This window comes from Nomascus leucogenys, chromosome 12 (genome assembly GCF_006542625.1).
Source record: "Nomascus leucogenys isolate Asia chromosome 12, Asia_NLE_v1, whole genome shotgun sequence".
In the NCBI taxonomy this organism is placed as follows: domain Eukaryota; kingdom Metazoa; phylum Chordata; class Mammalia; order Primates; family Hylobatidae; genus Nomascus; species Nomascus leucogenys.
Window position 1 is genome coordinate 85,472,402 of NC_044392.1, and position 16,596 is coordinate 85,488,997.

General features: G+C 39.9%; 1 protein-coding gene across 1 annotated transcript in view; it reads left to right on the forward strand.

Annotated features, from left to right (window-relative positions):
* GTF2B (general transcription factor IIB) overlaps positions 1-16,069 on the forward strand; it is a 38,734-nt gene extending 22,665 nt beyond the window's left edge. Inside the window, exons 3-7 of the mRNA XM_003260022.4 lie at positions 4,588-4,721; positions 8,726-8,872; positions 9,001-9,130; positions 11,517-11,798; positions 15,658-16,069. Coding sequence (XP_003260070.1) covers positions 4,588-4,721; positions 8,726-8,872; positions 9,001-9,130; positions 11,517-11,798; positions 15,658-15,791 — 827 coding nt within the window. The 3' untranslated portion in view covers positions 15,792-16,069. The remainder of the gene's footprint in view (positions 1-4,587; positions 4,722-8,725; positions 8,873-9,000; positions 9,131-11,516; positions 11,799-15,657) is intronic.
* The last annotated feature ends 527 nt before the right edge of the window (positions 16,070-16,596 follow it).

Genomic DNA, 16,596 nt, shown 5'->3' on the forward strand with positions numbered 1-16,596 from the left:
CTGTACTTAAGAGTGGAATTGCCAGATTGTAAGATAGGTGCCAAAGTGACTAAACCACTTGAAACTGGTGCAAGTGACTTTTGACAATTACTCTTGGTTTCTTCTTGAAAAATAGAGATGGAATTCGTATTCTCTTCCGAATATGGTAAAATGTTTCAGTTAATACTCTTTAGAACCACTCTAATATATGGATTGAGAGCTAATACATGTGTGAAATACATAAATACACATATTGGGTGCGTTTACTCTTTTGGATGGGGAACTTGATTAAAAGTGTTAAAGGTCACACTCTAGGTGGAGGGAGGAGTCATGCATATATATGTATTATAGTAGTGTAAGTTTTCTTTGATAACTATAAATCTTCACATAGACTACAGTGTGTGGTTAAGAAGGAAACTAGTGGAAATTCATGTTTCTCTGTTTCTAGAACATTAAAGGATATGTGAAGTTTTGTGTATTTGCTAATTGGCTGGCTTCTTCCTTTTCAAAAGTTGACTATAGATTATACCCAGGCATGGCTGCCTTGTACCACTTAGCCCTTGAAAAAAGTTTGTCTTGCAGCTTTCTTCTAGAGCAACTTTTAAAAATACTACTCCATTTAGATTTTCTTCAAATGAAAATTCTTTATGTGTTCTAATTGTTTCTGAATGGACTTGCCCTATTTCTTGTTACTCATGCACTTAATCTGCTGGACTAGTTGTAGTTGCATGGTATGCTAATTGAGTTATTTTGGAAACTTCATTCCTTATGAATGCCCTTTTGAGTAGTTAAATATAAAAAGAGGGAATGGTTCTTAGCACAAACCACAGATTCCTGAACGAGTCATTTAGATCATTCCTACGTATGTGGAAAAATTACATCACCACCCAGTGTTGCGTTTTCTATTTATACTATACTACCTTAAAATAATACATGTAAAAAAAATAAAAAATCCATCTTGTCTTTATAAAAACAGTGTAAAGCAGGCAGCAAATGAAACTCATGGTAAGGCATTTCAGAAAATGCTATGAAATGAAGCATCTTAGCTAACTGATGGTTTATCTTTAGATTTCTAGAGAGACTTAAAAGATGTGGGCATATACCTTCCTGGCTTTTCATTTATGCCATTCTCTTGATACATTCATCTATGTTAATAAAAATATTGCAAGTTATTGATGACATTTGATTTTTTTTTAGCTTAAAATTTATTAACTCTGGGTTTGAAGGCCACAGTTATTTTTGTTCTATGCATGTTTGTGTTTTTATTTTGCCAAATAGGAAAGTTAGATTGTCTTTTCTCTCTTTGAAAACATAAGTGCATGGGAACACCGTGGTAGCGCTTTAATTGGTGGATGCTATTAAAGGGACTAAATTCTGTCTAAAAATACCATGCTGGTATTTATGATAAATTTAGTGAAAAGAGCTTGTCATGAGACAGGCACAATATCTAAATTTTAGGAAAACATAGGTGCATACATATGAACAAAAAACACAGAGCATATATGAAAATATAGTGGTCATCACTGGGTATTGGGAATGCAGGTAATTTTTTTCTAACATATCTTTTAGTGAGCAAGTATTTTCTAAAAAGGAAGAAAATTTGATCTCTTTAGTGTGATCTCTGAGACACGGGCTTGTTGGTGAATAGTGCTCACTGCACAGTGGTTTGGTAAGGTTTCAGTGCACAATGACAATTTATGATACTTTTAAGTATCTTTTTAAAATCTGTGTAATTCAGATTGCTTCCTAAGTTTAGTGATGTTTATTATGAGGAAGAGGAAACAGAGAAATCCTTGTAATGCCATCCATCTAACGCTTTTCTCCTTGTTTCGGGCCAGCTGCTCAATGTGTGATGTATTAAAATTGCCTTCTAACTTACTGCCCTGCTTCTGCCTTCCTTGCGTGTTCTCCTTGCATACAGGGATGGCACATGGGAACTCTGCCTCTAATCTCAATCCCTTTGTAATGTGGACACATGGTAGTCCAACTGATAATCCGCTTTTACCCTGGTGATTCAGTTGTTTAAAGAAAAGTTTTTCTGTTGCGCATGGTGGCCCACCCCTGTAATCCCAGCACTTGGGGAGGCCGAGGTGAGTGGATCGCTTGAGCCTAAGGGTTCACGACTAGCCTGGGCAACATGGCAAAACCCCATCTCTACAAGAAATACAAAAAATTAGCCAGGCAGTGGTGGTGCATATCTGTAGCTGCTCAGGAGGCTAAGGTCGAAGTATTGCCTGAGCCCCGGAGGCAAAAGCTGCAGTGAGCCGAAATTGCACCACTATACTCAAACCTGGGCAACAGAGTGAGACCCTGTCTGAAAAAAAGGAAAAGAAAAAAGAAAAATTTTGTCAGAGGCTTCAGGAATGAATCATTCTCTTGAGCATTTGCTTACTTTAGACAGGGTCTCCCTCACCTAGGCTGGAGTGCAGTGGTGTAATCATGGCTCCCTGCAGCCTCAACCTCCTGGGCTCAGGTGATCCTTCCACCTCACCTCCCTACAGGCACATGCCACCACGCCCAGCTAATTTGTTTTTGTATTTTTTTGTAGAGACAGGGTTTCACCATGTTGCCCAGGCTGGTCTTGAACTCCTGGGCTCATGTGATTTTCCTGCTTAAGCCTCCCAAGGTGCTAAGATTACAGGTGTGAACCACCATGCCCAGCCTTTTTTAAAATCTATCACTAAGATTATATGATCACTATACTCTGGTTGTTTATGAGCATTTAAATTAATTTTTATATAAAAATTAAAAAGTTAGCATGGTCTAGGTGGAATTCCTTCCGTTTTCTCTGTTCTTTGCTGTCCTCCTGATCAAATACTTAGCAGAGCACTTGGAAACTTACAAAGTCTTCTATGGCGATTAATTTTTTTTTTTTTTTTTTTTTTTTTTGAGATGGAGTTTCACTCTTGTTACCCTCTTGCTGCGATCTCGGCTCACCACAGCCTCCACCTCCTGGGTTCAAGCAGTTCTCCTGCCTCAGCCTCCTGAGTAGCTGGGATTATAGGCATGCGCCACCACGCCCAGCTATTTTGTGTTTTTAGTAGAGATACATGTTGGTCAGGCTGGTCTCGAACTCCCAACCAGGTGATCAGCCCACCTGTACCTCCCAAAGTGCTGGAATTACAGGCATGTGCCACCATGACCATAATTTTGTATTTTTAGTAGAGATAGGGTTTCTCCATCTTGGTCAGGCTGGTCTCGAACTCCTGACCTCAGGTGATCCATCTGCCTCGGCCTCCCGAAGTGCTGGGATTACAGGCGTGAGCCACCGCACCTGGTGGGAGATTAATGTTTTAAACTGATGCGTCTCCCTTATCATCCCCACAAAAAAGGAGAAACTCAGAATATTTGCTATCTTTCTAATTTTCATAGCAGTAAATAGTGAATATTGAGCACTTAGTATTACTTTTTAAGCACTATACATGCATTATACATGGGTATTATAATAGCTTATTTAGTCTTTATAATCTTTAACATACAAGGTTAAGGAGAATTTTAGAGCTGAGGTAATAAAGTCACAGAAATGAAGTAATATTCCAAGGCTAAGCAGCAAAGGGCAGAGTTCACACTCCTGACTATTATATTAATTGACTGCTAATACCGTAACTTCTAATTGCCGCAGGAACTGGTTTCTGCGGTTTGTTTCTTTCTGCTTGCTGTGTATACACAAAGATGAAATGGTCTGGTTCCTTCCTACTTTCAGCCTCATCACATGTCACTGAAAAAGCTCATGTTTTACAATTGGAGTGTAGAACAGACTCTGATGTGTGTTTCAGTTCTAGCTATGTGATCTTAGGCTAGTTAATCTTATTTGTAAAGTGGCAATAAAATTGGTACCCACCTTTATAAGGCTGTGAAGATTAAGTGAGAACATTTGCAAAAGGGCACAGTGAGTAGTATGTGTAAGTATTCAGTGTTAACTTTTATCTACTCTGAAGGTATTGCCAGACATTGAGCTTTCTCACCAAAACAGTAATAATAAGGTTTACTTGTGTCTGCTTTTATTGGACATGATATATTTAGATGCTGCCTCTTTGCTTAAAGAGAAAAGTTTGCCTACCAGGCTTTCTTCTCACTGATTCTAGGCTTGAAGTTTATTCTGTATAAATTATTTGGCCAGATATATTTTTCATCAGATTGTTACTTTGAAACAGAAGCTTAGGCTTATTTTCTGCGAAGCATTTCCCACGCAAACTTAGTGACATTTTAATATGAACTTATTTGCATTAATACCATTCTAAAAAATGTTTTCTGTTTTTTTCCCATGCCTGTTGCAAATTTTGTGCAAAATCTGGTTCTTAATCATTATTACATTGGTTTACCTTTGCATCACATATGAATAGCTGTACTTTGCTACTTTTGACTAATACTTTTTCTTCCAAGAGTTAGAATATCATAGCATAATGTTTCAAGAGGATTATTGTTAGACTGACAGAATAGTTAAAGGAATGCTTTAGGACAAATGTCTGAAATGTGATATTTAAGCTAGGTCCTAGATGTCCATGTTGAGATTTCCTGGGAATAAAATGGCTTAGTTGGGCATTGGACAGTGTAGTTAAGTAAACCCTGTCTTGACAAAATGATTCAGATATGTGCTTACATTCTTAGGTGACCGGGTTATCGATGTGGGATCTGAATGGCGAACTTTCAGCAATGACAAAGCAACAAAAGATCCATCTCGAGTTGGAGATTCTCAGAATCCTCTTCTGAGTGATGGAGATTTGTCTACCATGATTGGCAAGGTAATAAGTCCATTTGGCAGGAAATAGCAATTGCAGAGTGACCATAGACCTGAGAATTTGGGAACTTTGCAAAAGTATCAGTCACTGCACCAATGGGAAATCTTGACCTGTCTGATAAGATTTGCCAGTAATATCATTGTGAATGATGGCTAACTTGTGTGTGTATTCCATCTTAAAGTGGGGAAGACCATTAAATCAAAATTATATAGCCTTTATATCAGGCCTTTTTTTCATAAATGACATTTTGTATACACACACAAAATGAGTGTAGTGTGGCCTTCATGAGTTAATATTGATATATTCTTTGAATATCAAGAATGTCTTCTCGGCTGGGCGTCGTGGCTCACACCTGTAATCACAGCACTTTGGGAGGCCAAGGCAGGCGGATCACAAGGTCAGGAGTTCGAGACCAGCCTGGCAAATATGGTGAAACCCCATCTCTACTACAAAAAAAAAAGGAAAATAGAAAAATTAGCCAGGCTTGGTGGCGGGCACCTGTAGTCCCAGCTACTCGCAAGGCTGAGGCAGGAGAATTGCTTGAACCCAGGAGGCGGAGGTTGCAGTGAGCCAAGATCACACCACTGAACTCCAGCCTGGGTGACAGAGTGAGACTGTCTCAAAAAAAAAAAAAAAAAAAAAAAAAAAAAGTCTTCTCTTTTCTCTCTATACCACTTAAGATAAATGGGAGGTTAGTGTAACCTCTTTTCTGATATTAGTGAATTTATGACTTACCTGAACTTTACATTCCTCATCTGTAAAATGAGAATAAGAGTACTTACAGAGTTTTTGAGGGTTTCATGAGAATGTATGTAAAGTATTTATATAACATGTACTGTATACTGTGTGCTCAGGGAGTGGTAGCTGCTATTATTATGTAAGGCAATAGTATAGTTTTCTTGGCAGCCTGACTCTCACTCTGTTATCTGAGTTGAAAGTAATAGTGACGGTATTACTGAGGGCTAATCAAGGAAGTATACACCATTTTATAACTTCATGTATACTATTGCATAGTCTCTTTTTTTTTTTTTTTTTCAAAGAAGTCTTGTTTAAAATTTGTCTGGCTGGGCACAGTGGCTCATGCCTGTAATCCCAGCACTTTGGGAGGCCGAGGTGGGTGGAGATCAGGAGTTCAAGACCAGCCTGGCCAAGATGGCGAAACCGCGTCTCTACTAAAAATACAAAAATTAGCTGGGCATGGTGGTGGGTGCCTGTAATCCCAGCTACTCAGGTGGCTGAGACAGAGAATTGCTTGAACCCGGGAGGCGGAGGTTGCAGTGAGCTGAGATCACGCCACTGCACTCCAGCCTGGGCGACAGAGTGAGACTCTTGTCCAGGCAGGTCTTGAACTCCTGGTCTTAAGCAGTCCTCCCGCCTCAGGCACCCAAACACTGGGATTACAGGCATGAGTTTACCATGCCAAACCCTGCATAGTCTGTTTTGTTTTTGAGACGGTCTAACACTGTTGCTAAGGTGGGAGTGCAGCAGTAGCATGATCTCGTCTCACTGTAACCTCCACCTCCCAGGCTGAAGCGATCCTTCCACCTCAGCCTTCCAAGTAATGGACCACAGGTGTGGGCCACGACACATGGCTAATTTTTGTATTTTTTGTAGAGACAAAGTTTCGCCATGTTGCCCAGGCTGGTCCCAATTCTTGGGCTCAAGTGATCCACCCACCTCGGCCTCCCAAGGTGCTGGAATTACAGGTGTGAGCCACCATCCCTGGGCAAGATAGAAATATTTTTAAGCTGCTAGATTTATCACATAATAAATTTCTATGTGTACTTGGGCATATTTCTCGACTTTCTGTCTTTTCCTGTCCTGGTCCACTTAGTCAAATGCCATAACACAGTTTTAATATTTAGTAGCACAAGTTTTCCCTCATTGCTCTTTTTCAGCATTTTCTTCACTAGTCTTTTCCATTTAAAGGTTAAGTTTGTTTCATTTTTAAAAAAAAGTTTAGGTTTGTTCACTTGCATTTTTTGTACCTTTGGAGTTGGTCATAGGATTTTCCTCTTTAGCTCTATTAATATGGTGTTTTATGTTATTAGATTCTTTAATATATTTGTGGAACAGTCTCCACTTGGTTGCTATTACTGCCTTTTAATACCCTGTTGGATTCTGTTTTCTGTGGGGTTTTTTGGTTTTTTTCTTTTGAGACAGGGTCTCTTTCTGTCACCCAGTCTAGAGTGAAGTGATGTAATCATAGCTAACTGCAGCCTCAAACTCCCAGGCCTAGGTGATCCTCCTGCCTCAGCCTTCTGAGTAACTGAGACCACAGGCATGTACCACCACACTCGGCCTGTTTTGTTTTGTTTTGTTTTTTTGAGACGGAGTTTCTCTCTTGTTGCCCAGGCTGGAGTGCAATGGCGTGATCTCTGCTCACCGCAACCTCCACCTCCCAGGTTCAAGCAATTCTCTTGCCTCAGCCTCCCAAGCAGCTGGGATTACAGGCATGTGCCACCACGCCTGGCTAATTGTGTATTTTTAGTAGAGGTGGGGTTTCTCCGTGATCATCAGGCTGGTCTCACACTCCCGACCTCAGGTGATCTGCCTGCCTCGGCCTCCTAAAGTGCCGAGATTACAGGCATGAGCCACCGCACCTGGCCTGTTTTTTAATATTTAATATTCTCACTGGGGTTTTGGACAGATTCATTTGCAAATTGACACAGGGAAAATTGGCTTCTTCATAATAAATCTTGTATTCAGGCTGGGCACGGTGGCTCACGCTTGTAATCCCAGCACTTTGGGAGGCCGAGGCAGGCGGATCACGAGGTCAGGAGATCGAGACCACCATGAAACCTCGTCTCTACTAAAAATACAAAAAAAATTAGCCAGGCGTGGTGGTGGGCGCCTGTAGTCCCAGCTACTCGGAGAGGCTGAGGCAGGAGAATGGCATGAACCCGGGAGGCGGAGCTTGCAGTGAGCCGAGATTGCGCCACTGTACTCCAGCCTGGGCGACAGAGCAAGACTCCATCTCAAAAAAAAAAAAAAAAATCTTGTATTCAAAAACTCATATAATTCCTTTCCATTTCCTTAGGTATCTTATGTGTCCTTCAGGAGATGTTTGAAAGTTTTCTTCATGAACGTCTCACGTGTTTCTTAAGTTTATTCCAAGATTTTTGTTGTTGTTTTAATTGAAAAATTTGCTTTCCTTGTCTTTTAATTGGTTGATTGTACTTATGAAGGGTATTGATTTCTATTTATCTTGACCTTGCTGCTTTAATGAATTATTTATAGCAGCTGTTTTTTTAGTGATTTTCTTGCATATTCCAGGTGTATAAAGGTACTATCTGCAAATAGTTTATCACATCCTTTCCAATTTTGTACTTCCGATTTTTCTCTTGCTTAATAATGTTGGCTAGTTTTTCCAATCAGTGTTACAAAATGGTAGCAGTAGGAGGTGCCTTTGTCTTGTGATTTTGGTAATAATGCTGGTAATGTTTCTCCATTAATCATAGTACTTTCTCTGGGCAGAGGAGAATGGTTTTCTAATGTAAAGAAGTACTCGTGTAGCGTCCTGTGAGTTTTTATCAAAGATGAACTTTTAATTTTGTTCATTTGCCTTTTCAGCACCTTTGGAGATGATCATGATTTTTCTTCTTACATCTATTAATATAATGTTTTACATTATTTGATTCTCTAATAATATCTTGTGTAACAATCTCCAGTTGGTCATGATATACTACCTTTTAATATGCTGTTGGATTCTGTTTTCTAGTATTTAATATTTTTTATCATATTTTTAAGTGAAATTAGACTTTCTTTTTCCATTGTTTTGTCAGGTGTTTGTATCATATTTCTGTTTATACACTGTAAGCTTCCTATTTTCTTTGTTCTTGAACAGTTGTTAGAATTACATGTTCATTTAGTATAGATGAGCAGGATGCACAATTCAGATTTCTAGTCTATATAGAATCAGATCTTGTAAGCTATATTTTCATAGAAATGGTCCATTTTTCATGCTTTCCAAAAAATTTTTTCATAGTTACAAAACTGTTTTATAGGGCACAGGAGCTGCAAGTTTTGATGAATTTGGCAATTCTAAGTACCAGAATCGGAGAACAATGAGCAGTTCTGATCGGGCAATGATGAATGCATTCAAAGAAATCACTACCATGGCAGACAGAATCAATCTACCTCGAAATATAGTTGTAAGTTCTTGTCTGTCTCCTTTAAGCCATTCTGGCATTGACTTTGCATAATTTAATGAACACATGAAATTTTGATATTGCAGCTAATTAAATGACGTAGAGTTAAACTTAGTTTCTCTGCTTTGAAGGATCGAACAAATAATTTATTCAAGCAAGTATATGAACAGAAGAGCCTGAAGGGAAGAGCTAATGATGCTATAGCTTCTGCTTGTCTCTATATTGCCTGTAGACAAGAAGGGGTTCCTAGGACATTTAAAGGTAAGTTTTTAGCTTTTTGTGTTTTGTTTGTTTGTTTGTTTTTTTGAGACAGGGTCTCACTTTGTCCCCCAGACTGGAGTGCAGTGGCGCGATCTTGGCTCACTGCATCCTCCGCCTCCCAGGTTCAAGCTATACTCCTGCCTCAGCCTCCTGAGTAGCTGGGATTACAGGCACGTGCCACCACACCTGGCTAACTTTTGTATTTTTAGTAGAGACAGTGTTTCGCCATGTTGGCCAGGCTGGTCTCGAACTTCTAACCTCAGGTGATCTGCCCACTTTGGCCTCCCAAAGTGCTGGAATTAACAGGCGTGAGGCACTGTGCCCATCCTAAAATAGCATTTTCTACATCATATTAAAGAAACAGACCAATGTCAGGCAGCTTTGACACTTAGAAGCTAAGTCATCTTTATTGTGACTACAGTAATCCAATTGAGCATCATTTGCCAGTGCCTACTTATTTTTGTTCCTTGACAGCAAATTCATAGCATGTTCTTTTAGGCTGTTTTCCCATGTAGACTCATTTTAATCCATGTAAGCCCACTACGTTCTTTTCTAGTGAGATCTTTTGATGGACTGTTACTTTGTGGGCTTTCAGAAGGCCTGTAATCGTAAACCAAAGTAGGCCATTTATACATTTGGTTTCATGAAAATAGTTTCCATTTCTAGCACTGGTCTCTGTAGATGAGGGAGTCAAGCTTTAGAAAGTATCAGTGAAGGCCAGGTATGGTGACTCACACCTGTAATCCCAGCACTTTGGGAGGACGAGGCAGCTGGGTCACGAGATCAGGAGTTCAAGACCAGCCTCGCCAATATGGTGAAACCCTGTCTCTACTAAAAATACAAAAATTAGCCAGGCGTGGTGGTGCGTGCCTGTAGTCCCAGCTACTCAGGAGGCTGAGGCAGAAGAATCACTTGAAACCGGGAGGTGGAGGTTGCAGTGAGCCAAGATCGTGCCACTACACTCCAGCCTGGGTGACAGAGTGAGACTTCATCTCAAAAAAAAAAAAAAAAAAAAGTTATCAGTTAAGTTTTTTCTCTTGAGGTGTATTGTTTGCACTTTTACACTTCAGTTAAGAACTGGTATTTTTCATCTAGTTTGCAGTTACATGTGAATATGTGATAATTTGTTCAGTGTTGCTCACTGACTTCCACTACCAAAGCTCAGTTTAGCTGAAGACTATACTTAACCCTTTTTTCATCCAGTGAGTATGCATTTTTTATGTTTTCTTATGTAAAAGTGAAGAGGTGATGGCCTTTATCATCATCTTTTTTGTTGTTTTTATAACTAAAACAGAGCTTTTGTTAAATTTCTTCTGAAAGTGTATGGTGGTTGCATCTGGGAATAACAGGGTCAAATATTTTCTCATTGAGCTACAGCCCATAATCGCAGGGATTTCATGTACACATGACATTGTGTTGCCTAAGAGGCACCCTTTAGCTTGAGTATTTTCTTTCACTTCCTTGGTAACACTGCTTACAACAGCTTAATACATAAATATCAAAGAATTTTTCATTTAAAGAAATTTAGTTGCATGAATTAATCCTTAGAGCCATTAATATTTTGAAAGATTAAGACCTAAATTTAGCCAGGCACGGTGGCTCACGCTGGTAATCTCAGCACTTTGTGAGGCCGAGGCAGGTAGATCACGAGGTTAGAAGTTCAAGACCAGCCTGGCCAAGATGGTGAAACCCCATCTCTACTGAAAATACAAAAAATTAGCCGGGTGCGGTGGCAGGCGCCTGTAATCCCAGCTACTCGGGAGGCAGGAGAATCGCTTGAACCCAGGGGGCAGAGGTTGCAGTGAGCCGAGATGGCGTCACTGCACTCCAGTCTGGACAACAGAGTAAAACTTCATCTCAAAAAACAAAAAAACCCTAAATTTAAAGAGTGAAGAACATTAGGCCAGGCGCAGTGGCTTATGCCTGTAATCTCAGCACTTTGGGAGGCCGAGGTAGGAGGATCACCTGAGGACAAGCCTGGCCAACATGGTGAAACCCTGTTTATACTAAAAATACAAAAGTTAGCCAGGTGTGGTGGTGCACGCCTGTAGTCCCAGCTACTCGGGAGGCTGAGGCAGGAGAATCACATGAGCCTGGGAGGTGGAGGTTGCAGTGAGCTGAGATCATGCCACTGCCCTTAGCCTGGGCGACAGAGTGAGACTCTGTCTCAAAAAAAAAAAAAAGTGTGATGAACATTAAAGTTAATTTAGAAATTTGCAATTACCTCTGTGGGAAGTATCACTGAGGGGATTAGGATTTCATCTTTAAGGTATGATTGAATGTTTTACAATTAGAATGTATATTATGCTTATAATTAGAAATGGTAGATTTTAAGATGAACTATACGGCTTAAGTGAATTGATTTATTTAATTTTTTTTCTTTTAGAAATATGTGCTGTATCACGAATTTCTAAGAAAGAAATTGGTCGGTGTTTTAAACTTATTTTGAAAGCGCTAGAAACCAGTGTGGATTTGATTACAACTGGGGACTTCATGTCCAGGTTCTGTTCCAACCTTTGTCTTCCTAAACAAGTGCAGATGGCAGCTACACATATAGCCCGTAAAGCTGTGGAATTGGACTTGGTTCCCGGGAGGAGCCCCATCTCTGTGGCAGCGGCAGCTATTTACATGGCCTCACAGGCATCAGCTGAAAAGAGGACCCAAAAAGGTAGGGTTCGTCATCAGGAAGTGTGGCAGTAAACTGAAATTTGCAGCATGTGATTGTTTTTCCATTTTAAGTCTGAACCAGGTAAATAGCAAGAACCCACATTTGACCAGGCATGGGGGCTCACGCCTATAATCTCAGCACTTTGGAAGGCCAAGGCGGGTGGATCACCTAAGGTCAGGGGTTCGAGACCAGCCTGATCAACATGGTGAAACCCCATCTCTACTAAAAATATAAAAATTAGCTGGGTGTGGTGGTGGGGCTTGTAATCCCAGCTGTTCAGGAGGCTGAGGCAGGAGAATTGCTTGAACCCAGGAGGTGGAGGTTACAGCGAGCCGAGATTGTGCCATTGCACTCCAGCCTGGGCAACAGAGCAAGACTCCATCTCAAAAAAAAAAAAACAAAAAAAACCCCACATTTAAGACATCATTCCTCAACATCAAAACGTTAAGAAAATGTTTTGCTTTTAAGTAGCTCATAAAAAAAAGTTCAGAGACATAACCCTGTAAACAAACCTAATTTTTTCCCATTCGAATTATTTTAGTTTGTACATCTTTTATTCTTACAAGTTTTTTTCTCCCTAAATATATTCCTCCTGATCATTTTGAATACTCTTTTCCTCCCCAAACTTACCTTTTTGAATCTTAGGGTTCAGGGAGGCATGCTTTGTTTCTCACTGCTTGGCATGGGATCCTACAGATAGACACACTGTAAAATATGTGTTGGCCATCAGCCTTTAACATTCTGTGAAGGTTGGTTTTTTCCCATTTTGCACAGTATTTTACAGTTTCTTAATACAAATTCTGAAATAAGTAGATGTGAGTAGTTCAGCCATCTAAAGCCATGTTTAAATACAGTGTTGTAGGAAAACTTTTCACCAGAAGTATTAAGTGAATTTCTTTCTTTTCCTTTTTTTTTTTTTTTTAAAACAGTCTCCCTCTGTTGCCCAGGCTGGAGTGCAGTGGCACAATCTCGGCTCACTGCAACCTCCACCTCCTGGACAAGCTATTCTCATGCCTCAGCTTCCTGAGTAACTGGGACTACAGCCACGTGCCACCACGCCCAGCTAATATTTGTAGTTTTAGTAGAGATGGGGTTTCACCAAGTTGGGCAGGCTTGTCTCGAACTCCTGGCCTCATGTGATTCGCCTGCCTCCACCTCCCAGTGTGCTGGGATTATAGGCGCAAGCCACCACACATGGCCCACGAACTCCCTTTTAAAGTTAGAAGTGACTACTCCTTTGTAAGTCTTTGAGGATTACAGAAGTTATGAACAAATGCATGTAAAGAAATTCATAAACTAGGTGCGGTGACCAGCCTCCTGGCCAACATGGCAAAACCCTGTCTCTACTAAAAATACAAAAAAATTAGTCGGGTATGGTGGCACATACCTGTAATCCCATTTAGTAGGGAGGCTGAGGCAGGAGAATCACTTGAACCCAGGAGGCAGAGGTTGTAGTGAGCTGAGATCATGCCACTGCCCTCCAGCCTGAGTTGATGGAGTGAGGCTCTTTTTCAAAAAAAAAAAAAAAAAAAAAAAAAAGAAAAGTTGGTGGCAGGGCACGGTGGCTCACCCGTGTAATCCCAGCACTTTGGGAGGCCAAGGTGAGTGGACTGCTTGAGGCCAGGAGTTCAAGACCAGCCTCGCCAACATGGCAAAACCCAATCTCTACTAAAAATACAAAAATCAGCCCAGCATGGTGATGCACACCTGTAGTCCCAGCTACTCGGGAGGCTAAGACATGAGAATCTCTTGAACCTGGGAGGCAGAGGTTGCAGTGAGCCTAGATTGCACCACTGTACTCCAGTCTGGGAGACAGAACAGGACTGTCTCAAAAAACAAACAAAAACAGAAAGTGAGTTAGTGAATTACTGGCCTCAATAACTTTGAAATACTCTATTCACAACAGCCTTCAGCTTAGGCTATATGTTGAAAAAAGTAATAAATGATAGGAATAATTAGAGAAAGGAAGCCAATCATTAGTTATTTGAAGGAGCCATTATCCATTCCCTTTGGCCTTCACTCACGTTTTAAGGGAATTTTGAGTCTTTTAGTAAAATTGAGAAGTTGCAGCTACGCAGTTTGTCCTTGAGGTACATTCCTAGTTGTAAAGTTTATTCTAACGAACAACATGAAAACATTAATCTTGTTGCCTTCTGCTTTTTGGCTTTATATGTAAAGTCTTCTTCAAATGTAAGGTCTTTCTCTTCCCTGCACAGCAGGCAGTTGACATTCAAATAGTTGGCATTTATTGGTATTTAGATGTAGAATAATGTAGTGCAGTGTGAGATACGGAAATGTAAAATTAGCTAATTGTACAATGATGGCAGGCATTCACAGTGAAAATCACTAAAACCTCACTGATTTGAATCAACTGAAAAGGTAGTAAAATGAATTTGTATTAAAAGATGTTTAGGCCAGGCATGGTGGCTCATGTCTGTAATCCCAGCACTTTGGGAGGCCGAGGCAGGTGGATCACCTTAGGTGAGGAGTTTGAGACCAGCCTGGGCAGCATGGTGAAACCCTGCCTCTACTAAAAATACAGAAATTAGCTGGGCGTGGTGGCAGGTGCCTCAGCTACTCAGGAGGCTGAGACAGGAGAATTGCTTGAACCGGGGAGGCAGGGGTTGTAGTGAGCCAAGATCTTGCCATTGCACTCCAGCCTGGGTGACAGAGCAAGATTCCATCTCTAAATAAATAAATAAATGATGTTTAAAAATCCATTTTAATAAAGCATTCATAATACTTAACTAAATATTGTAGTGGCAGTCCTTTGGTATTTCTTTTAATGACTTTGAAAGGAAAAAAGGGACAGTGACTTTAAAGAGTTAAAGTGGATCTATTAGGATTCTGTACAATGTTCGTTTGAGCTCAAAATATTTAAGTATGTGCTTGTATCAGTGAAAAACATCTCCGTATGCTATAATAAGTGGCTGTTTGATCTCTGATGTATTAAGTAGAAAAAAAGATAGTAGAACAATATTTATAGTGTCACATTTTGTTTTTAATAAGGCCCCTTAACAGAAGTTAGCTAGGGGAGATTTTGCATGGGAGCTTTCAAACACAGAAATATAAAGGGAATTTCTTTACAAGAATATATTTGTGGAGTACTTTTGTGATCCTCGGAAAGATTTATAAAGAAAAAGGAGCAGTTAGTTGTAAATGTGATACCCAGTATAAGATTATAACACTCCTAATACTAAGACCTGAACACTATTCATATCTTTTATGTTAGTTAAACCCTTTAAAACATTGACAACCCTGTAAGGTAGTAACTACTAGTAATCATTTTTATTGTTGCTTGTTACTGACTTTAGCTCCCACTTTTTTTTTTTGAGACAATATTTGGTGAAGTATTATGAATGCTTTATTAAAATGGATTTTTAAACATCATTTATTAATTTACTTACAGATGGAATCTTGCTCTGTCACCAGGCTGGAGTGCAGTGGTGCAGTCTCGGCTCACTGCAACCTCCTCCTCCCGGGTTCAGGCGATTCTCCTGCCTCAGCCTCCTGAATAGCTGGGACTACAGGCGCGTGCCACCATGCCTGGCTAATTTTTTGTATTTTTAGTAGAGATGGGGTTTCACCATGTTGGCCAGGATGGTCTCGATCTCCTGACCTGGTGATCTGCCCACCTCGGCCTCCCAAAGTACTGGGATTACAGGCGTGAGCCACTGCGCCCGGCCTAGCTCCCGCTTTCTACCTTTTAGTATGTATTTCTATTATCAGTTTTTAGAAATCACTTCTGATTTTGTTAAGTTTGGCACTTTATACTATCATATCTCACAAATTACAATGCAGGTAGTAGAAAGGAGGTAGGATGGAAATAATGGTTAATGTTTCGATTTTTGTCTTTTAGAAATTGGAGATATTGCTGGTGTTGCTGATGTTACAATCAGACAGTCCTATAGACTTATCTATCCTCGAGCCCCAGATCTGTTTCCTACAGACTTCAAATTTGACACCCCAGTGGACAAACTACCACAGCTGTAAATTGAGGCAGCTAACGTCAAATTCTTGAATACAGAACTTTGCCTATTGTACATAGCCTACACATAATGCTGGGTTGAGCCTTTCATGAGGAAAAACAAAAGACATGGTACGCATTCCAGGGCTGAATACTATTGCTTGGCATTCTGTATGTATATACTAGTGAAACATATTTAATGATTTAAATTTCTTACCAAATTTCTTTTGTAGCAATCTAGGAAACTGTATTTTGGAAGATATTTGAAATTATGTAATTCTTGAATAAAACATTTTTCAAAACTAAAGAAGTTTTTGTTATACGTTACATGTAACTTTCCATTACTTATATATACATAGTTTTTTATTTTAATAAATTCATGGAAAGAGCAAAAGCTTTTGAGAACCATTGTTAACATCAACATCATATTTAGTTTCCAGTTTAAAAGGATGTGTATGAGATTTATTAATTTGTATATTATTAAGAAGTGATGAGCTTAGACCTTGAAAGGCACCAGCTTGAGAGACATTAAAATGTTGGAAGTATGTGGTTTTCTCAGTGAGCTTACTGAGCAGAGAAGATGATGCTGGTAAATTAATAGCAGCAGTAGATCAACAGATTTTAATTATTTTTGGGTGTTAAAATCTTATGTTGTAGAATCTGCATATCCCTGGTTCTTTTTTCTTCTTTGTTAGGGTTACTGGTGTACTCATAGGCTAAAGAGCATTTCATTTATTTATTATCTATTTATTTTTTGATACAGAGTCTTGCTCTGTTGCCTAGGCTGGAGTCCAGTGGCACAATCTCAGCTCACTGCAACCTCCGCCCCAC